Raw genomic sequence first — 7,828 nt, 5'->3', positions numbered from 1 at the left:
TTGCAATGGCCATTACTTCAAGGACTAGCCATAACTATCATTTGTTCAGCCCCACTATAACTTTGAACGGTTGTTGAATGAATGATCGTTAATTGAGGACTACTTGTACAGTAGTTGCCATAAGAATAGTGATACGAAGTATAACAAACTGGAAAGATGACGCACACTCTCAAAAATTCTGAATGAACGTCGAGTGAAATTTAATAAATAAGAGTGGAAAACATTGTTCTTGCCACTTAGGGCTCTTCAGAGCAACTTGATGGTCACCAATGAAGGCAAATATCCGTGTCCCAGGACAATGTTGCAGGATCCAATCTGGGTGGGTCACTGGGACCAGATTGGATCCTACAACTTGATGGCTTTTGTAAATTCTTAAAATACCATTTTCTGGCAAAGAGTGTACCTGTCCCACAAAGAAAGTTCTCCTTATAGATGCTTTTTCTTTCTTTTTTGAGTAGAGGAAATAGAATTTATTTAAAAACTGTATTAAAACTACTTTAAGACATTATGTAATTAGTAGGAAGAAAAGTAATACAAGATGGCAAATAGTTTTTGATTCCACTTTTTCTGAAACGTGAATATTACACAGGGTAAGGGGCAAGTTAAAAGTAAGAAACTCTGAGAAATCCCCTAAGATTATGCTGCCAAATCTTGGTGGAGCTAAGGATATCTGTAGGGATATGTCGTTCTAGGCTACCTTGAAAGCATTTTCTTCTTACACTTTCCGAGATGTAGGGGGGAACATGTTCTTTATAGTTTCTTTGTTGTTTTTATAGTTCCTTAACTATAGTTCCTTCCTTCCTTCCTTCCTTCCTTCCTTCCTTCCTTCCTTCCTTCCGGGGAAGAATTCAAACTTATACTATATTTGAGTTTATAAGGACCTTCCAGTTTCAGACAAGATGATTCTCTAATAGAAGAGCTCCTAAAAAAGAGTTTTGTGAAACCTGGACGACTGCAGGATTGTTCATTGGGTTTTAATTCAGCAAAAGGGTGTTTTCCTGAGAAATCAATGCCTTCCCCCAAACTCGACATATTGCTCTTTGGAAGTAAAAAAAAAAAAAGGTGAGATTATGCATAGAAATGCATAAAAGAGTGAGACAGAAATACAAATCATAAACCACTGGAAATAATTATTTTATTCCTGAAAAGCGGAATTTCCCCCCCCCCACCCCCGCTTTCAAAACCAAGTCCAAGCCAAGTTTCCCAGCACCTGCGTTATCCGAAGACAACCCAACCCTCATTCGCACGTGTTTCCTTTTCGACAAAGCCCCCCCCCCCCGGTCTCATCATGGTTTAACCCTCCCCCGCCCATCTTACCCACCGGGGAAGGCGCCGAGCTGGTCCCTCAAGCGAGGGGGCAGCCACAGGCGTCCTGCAGGAGGCAACGCCCCCTCTCGGGGCGGAGAGGTTCCGGCAGTGACGGGGACAGGGGACCGGGAGCCGCTTTAACAGTTGCCTTCGCCGCCCGTCCAGAGAGAAAAAGAGGCGGGCGCTTCTGCCAGCTGGAGCGCGGTACCTGTTGAGGCTCGGGCAGCTGAGCTCGCAGAAGTGACTCAAAGCTCGAGCCCGGGCTGGCGCGAGGAGAGCGCGTGCTGTTAGCGATTCTCTCGAAAGCTCCCCTCGTCCTTCTCGCAAACTTCTACCGGGGGGGGGAGGGGGGGGCGCGCGCGCGAGAGAGAAAAACCATCGCAGGAAAGCCGGCTGTGTCCGCCNGGGTGTTGGCACTTCGTGTGGGGATTTTTGTTGTGTTTTGCCTTCTCCAGCCCTTTCCCGCCCAGCTCCTTCCTTTTTATTTTATTTTATTTTATTTTATTTCCCCCCCCCTGAGAACTTCACTCCTGCGCGGACTGCTTCTCACTTGTCCTTGGCGCGGGAGAGGCGCAAAACGCTGCCGGGCTACCGGACTGACTCGGTGGACAAAAGAGAGCCCGGAGTCAGCTCGCTGAACTCGCCCGGTCGCCCCAACCTCCCGCGCAGGAGTTTGCGGGAGATGTAAGCCGGGTGCGAGATCCAGAAGGTTTTTGCACCTGGAGTTTGCAGAAGGAGGGGGCCAGGAGGCCAGAACCCCCCTGGCGGCGGTGCCCCCCCAGCCCCCCGGGGGCTGCTCGGAAGCGGGGGATGGGGGTCATTGACCAGGAGGGAAACTCCGAGCGCTTCTCTTCCCTTCCCATGAATTAGCACCGCTGCCACCCCCGAGGGAAACGACGGGGGAGGAGGGTGGTGGTGGTGGTGGTGGAAGCAGAAGACGAACGAGCTCCGGCTTCCGCGGCAAGATTTAGCTGTAATTGAACGTGAAGGGCGGCGAGCAGAAGCGGGAAAGCGATGCCGTTGAGGCTGCGCTGGTTTTGGTGGTGGGCGGTGGTGGGCGGTAGCTACTGCTGCTGTCCCCTGCCCGGGCTGCCTCTCCTCCCCGCCGCGGGGGCGCTTCTCCTGGGCAGCCGGAGCGCCGCGGGCTTCGTCCCCGGGAGCGGTAAGCCTCAGCCTCAGGCGCCCGTCTCCACCTCTTCCTCCCCGGCGGCGGGCTTCCTCTACCGTCGCCTCAAGTCCCACGAGAAGCGGGAGATGCAGAAGGAAATTCTTTCCGTGCTGGGCTTGCCTCACCGGCCCCGGCCCGCGCACGGGCTTCAGCTGCGGCAGCCGGGAGAGCCCGAAGTTGCTCTCCCCCAGCAACGCCGGCGGCAGCAGCAGCAGCAGCAGTCGGCGGCCCCGCCGGGCAGGCTGAACTCCGCGCCCCTCTTCATGCTGGATCTCTACAACACGCTGTCCGGCGAGGAGGAAGCGGCGGCGGCGGAAGGAGAGGACGAGCATCGCGGCGGCGGCGGCGGCGGCGGCGACACCCGGCACACCTCCACTGCGCGACCCCTGCAGCGCAAAACCCTCCTCGCCCACAACCTGGGCTCCCCCGGCAACCCTAGCCTGGCTAGCTCGCAGGACAGCGCTTTCCTCAACGAGGCGGACATGATCATGAGCTTCGTCAACCTGGGTGAGTGAGGTGGGCTGAAAAAGGGAGGGAGGGGTTGAGCGTCGCCTGCGCAGATGCCAACAGGTGGTGGGGTGGTCCTTGTTTAAAGGCAGGGGTTGAAAAATGCAGGTTTGAGCGGGAGCGATACAGGTTAGTCCTCGACTTACGACCGCACTCGAGCCCAACGTTTTCTGTTGCTGAGTGAAACGTGGGTTGAGTTGCCCCATTTCAGGAGCTTTCTTGCCACGGTTCTTAAGCGAATCGCCGTAGTGGATAAGTCAGTAACGTGGTTGTTAAGTGAATCTTGCTTTCCCCCCTTGATTTTGCTTGTCAGAAAGTTGCATTTGTTGAGTTGCCCCATTTTTAGGACCTTTCTTGCCACAGTTCTTAAGTGAATCACCGTAGTGCAGTGGTTCTCAACCTTTTTAATGCCGCGACCCCAACCGGTCGTAAGGTGAGGACTAAACTGGTCGTAAGTCGAGGACTAAACTGGTCGTAAGTTGAGGACTACCCAACCGGTCGTAGGTCGAGGACTTTCCCTGCCCGGGAGCGCTGCGCATGCGTGGTTCCGCCCCCTGCGCCGGCCGAGGCGTAGCTGGCAAGCGGCAGAGACGGAGCAGGCCGACCACCAGCTGGCCCAGCCCAAGGGAGGTAAGGCACCCGCCAGAAAAGGGGAAAAAATGGCGGACAAAAAAAAAATGGCGGACAGCCTTGCTTGGCGACCCCTGTGAAATGGTCGATCGACCCCAAATGGGGTCCCGACCCACAGGTTGAGAACCACTGCCGTAGTGGATACGTTAGTAATGTGGTTGTTAAGTGAATCTGGCTTCCCCCCTTGATTTTGCTTGTCAGAAAGTTGCAAAAGGGGATCACGTGACCTTGGGACCTTCAGCAACCGTCATAAGTATGAACCACTTGTCAAGCCTCTGAGTTTTGATCACGTGACCATGGGGATGCTGCGATGGTTATAAGTGTGAAAAATGGTCATAAGTCACTTTTTTCAGTGCTGTTGTAACTTTGAACGGCCACTAAATGAACTGTTGTAAGTTGAGGACTATCTGCACCGTTAAAAACCTCTAAAAGTGTCTTAAGGAACCCTAAACTCTGTTACTTATTGCCATATATGCTCTTGTACTACAGGAGACTAGCAGCTATCTGCCTGTAAACTTTTCTTTATCTTTTTTTCTCCAATGACCACTCTCATCCCCCTTCTTCCAGTTTGCCGTGTTATGCCAAAACTACTTGCAACCATCCCATCCCCTCTCTCTAGCACATGCTAATGACCTCTAGTTCACAACAGCAGAATAGAGATCTAAATTATATAGTCAAACTGCATTCCTTGGTGTAACTGCATATTATGGTATGAAGTTGGCCTGGAACCAAGCAAACAGAAAGTTACGTATCTGGGCTTGATAGGGATCCTGCTGAATGAAGACAGGTCTCTTATTTCAAAGATTATTATGCGATATCCATCATTTGGGCTAGTGCCCCACAGAATATTAATATACAGCAAGTCCTGTTAAGAAGATCCAACTTAAGGATGACCCATAGCTAAGAACTGAGTCTACTGTAGCAAAATTTGAGTTAAATACATAATGATTCGAGTTAACGGTTCAAGTTTACTACACAATACTACTTACAGTATACAGTATTGTACAATAATACCGTTCTGGTTCACACACTATAGAAATTTGATGTGAAGACATTTCTGGTTCACATAGAAATTTAGGGCAAGGACAGATCTTGGGAATGGACCTCATTCTTAAACTAACCTGAATTCAAACTAAACAGCCTTTATTATCAGAAATAGAAATGGCCTTTGGTTCTTCTTTCTCTTTCATCTTTATTATAGACTCATTTTTATATTTTGATATTCCAAAAAGCCCTTATGACCTGCGTATGTTCTCAAGCCTGCAGCTACCAAGCAACAGAGGCTGGCTTAGATGGTTCTACTGACGAGATGGTCATTTTTGTCTTTCTTCATCTGGAGTTTGCAAGTTTCAAGATTTTATCACATTCTTAATAGGGAGTTTATATTTTTGTTTTTATTTGAGTTGATTATTCTTTGCTGCCCAGAGTTGCCTCCAGTGAAATGGATGGCTATATCCGTTTGATTAATAAATACATTTGGCAAGATGGTAACTTATACATTTAATAAATAATTGTGAGAGAGATACTCAGTATTTCTTAAACTTCGATATACTGGAAATTCTTGTACATGCACGGTATCCTAAATTCAGTTCCTAGTGCCTGTTAAATTAGTGAGTTATTGATTTTAGATGGTGGAGTGTAGTATTTATCGAAGGAAGTGATGAGAAATAGCGATTTGTTTTTGCTATGCATTGGCTTTATATGAAACCGTATCTTTGGGATTAAAGTTGATTTTGTAATCGGGGGGAAATCGACATACTTAATTTAAGGTTCTGTTCTCACTGATTCTGAATATCCTTAAATGCTCTGCACAATCTTGTAGTCGTTACACATGTGTTACCTGAATTCACTGTCTGTATTATAGATTGCTGACATTCAATTCCATGCTTCTGGGGTACTGACCATGGTACTGTTTTGGTGCTGCTTTGGGCAGGTTTAGAAATAACTGGTTTAAGAATGCGAGGGAAGGGGTTGGTTGTGGATGCTGTTCCCCTCAACAGATCTTCTGCTAGTCATGTGGTTGTGCAAACAAAAACAAATGCAGGTACAATTCAAAGAAGGGATTGTTCTCTATCTGTATAGTAATGAACCTGCATATCGCTAACCTGGAGAAAAGTAGCTATTGTATACCGTGGGACTTACTTTTGAGTAAACGGGTAATGGATTGCTTTATTATCCTGCAAAACACTGTGTTTTTCAGAGTGAAAAGTATTTGATACTACAGCAAGTCCCTGGGGTTAAGAATGCCCTGGTTTAAGGACAACCCAGAGTTGTGATTGGAGCCTATCTTAGCAAAATTTAAGTAAAATGCAAAATAATTCAAATTAAATACACAATAATTCAAGGTTATTATACAATACTACTTATACAATATTATACAATGATACTGCTCTATTTTACAAATGCAACTAAGGACAGCAGGAAACAGACCTCCTTCTTAAACTAGGGACTACCTGTTCTTTTGAAATTATTGGTCTAACTTGTCTAATATTATTTATCCTGATTGAAAGTTACTGTCCTAGGTTTCAAGTGAAATCTTTCTCAGCTCTACTAATTTAAATGTGCACTACCATTGACTACAATCTAAGATTTCTGAATGCAAAACACCACTAAACTATGATCTTGTGTTAGGCATCCTTTCTTCTCTGTCATATATCCTGCTACATTCCAGAATGCACTGTGCCGCTCTTTATTGTTAAAAAGTATTTAAAATGTCAGTGAGTGCCCTGTGCAATTAAGGACTGGTGCACTCTCTAGGACAGACATGTCAAACACAAGGCCTGGGGGCCGGATGCGGCCCGTGACGTGGTTTCATGTGGCCCGCGAAGTCATCCTGGAAACAGTGAGGGACCGGCCCCCACTGCCTTGCCCCTGGCCCAGGCCAGCCGGGAGCCAATGTACAATTTTGTGGTGGCCATCTATGCTGAAACGCATTCAGTCTTAGCACCACAAGGCCCTCTGGAAACAACAAGGGACCGGCCCCTGCCATGTTGGCCTCGCCCCCTGGGTGCATGCTGGGGAAGTGTCATCTTTTGTGAGGAATGAAGAAATGCACCATCGCCTGGAAGTGGCCAGCAAATGGCCCTCGCCTACTTCACATATCCAGCTTGATGGGCTCCGGGGGAGGGGTTTTGGCAGGCTCTTCCAGTGGACTATGCCTTGGCACTTGCCCTGGTCCCACCCCCTTCTGCCAGAGACCCTCAGATCTGTCCCACTCCTGCCCAGGCCCCCACAGGCACCCTTGATGCGAATGATGTAGAGCTGGCCACGCCCACCCAGTAGGCCATGCCCACTCCAGCCGCACCCACCCAGTAGGCCGTGCCCACCTTGGCCACACCTACCCGGCCCCTCTGAGGACAACCGCAATGCTGATGCGGCCCTCAATGAAATTGAGTTTGACACCCCTGCTCTAGGAAAGCATAACTGGTCTTTCCTGATGCAGGAAAGTAACTTGGTAACTTCCTCTTCAGCTTTCCTGATTTGGATGAACTGTTGCAGTTGTTTTTCTGATATGAAAATAGGAATGAAGTAAATTGGACGTAGAAGCACATATTAAGTGCATATAGCGTGCTCCTTTACTATTGTTTAGGAGAGATAAAGGCATAGAGATGGGTTTTCTTCTTCAGATGGAGATTTTTTTTTCTCCGAGGAAAGAACTACAGCTTATTTACAAGTAGTCCATGACTTATTATCAGTTACTTAGTGACAGTTATGATGGACTCTGAAAAAGAGACTTATGTCCCAGATTCTGATATCTGCCCTCCACCAGTCACACAACTGCATTTTGGGTGTTCGGTAGCCAGCCCAACATTTAAATGTCCTGTGGTCATGGGGCCCCTATTTACATTTTTTCTGGAAACTGGTGATTACTTTCAGTTTCCAGCAAAAAAACATGCCATAGCGAACAATAGGTTTGCTTAACCCAGGGGTAGGCAACCTTGACTCTTTTATGGCTCGTGGACTTCAACTCCCAGAATTCCTGAGCCAGCTTGGCTGGCTCAGGAATTCTGGGAGTTTATTTATTTATTTATTTATTATTTATTATTTTAATTTGTATACCGCCCTTCTCCCATAGGACTCAGGGCGGTTCACAGCATATTAAAAACAAATAATAAACACAAAATACAAAAAATTACAAAATACAAAAATACAGAAAATAAACCCCGATAAAAGCCGAATTAAAACCAAATATTACAAGCTGTGTTTCCAATTAAA

General features: G+C 47.4%; 1 protein-coding gene across 1 annotated transcript in view; it reads left to right on the top strand.

Moving 5' to 3' along the window:
* The first annotated feature begins 2,547 nt into the window (after window positions 1-2,547).
* Window positions 2,548-7,828, top strand: part of BMP6 (bone morphogenetic protein 6) — an 80,345-nt gene continuing 75,064 nt past the window's right edge. The window contains exon 1 of the mRNA XM_015810838.1: window positions 2,548-2,983. Coding sequence (XP_015666324.1) covers window positions 2,563-2,983 — 421 coding nt within the window. The 5' untranslated portion in view covers window positions 2,548-2,562. The remainder of the gene's footprint in view (window positions 2,984-7,828) is intronic.

This window comes from Protobothrops mucrosquamatus, unplaced genomic scaffold (assembly GCF_001527695.2).
Source record: "Protobothrops mucrosquamatus isolate PMUCROS unplaced genomic scaffold, P.Mucros_1.0 scaffold23, whole genome shotgun sequence".
Classification (NCBI taxonomy): domain Eukaryota; kingdom Metazoa; phylum Chordata; class Lepidosauria; order Squamata; family Viperidae; genus Protobothrops; species Protobothrops mucrosquamatus.
This window is presented reverse-complemented; position numbering and strand designations above follow the sequence as displayed.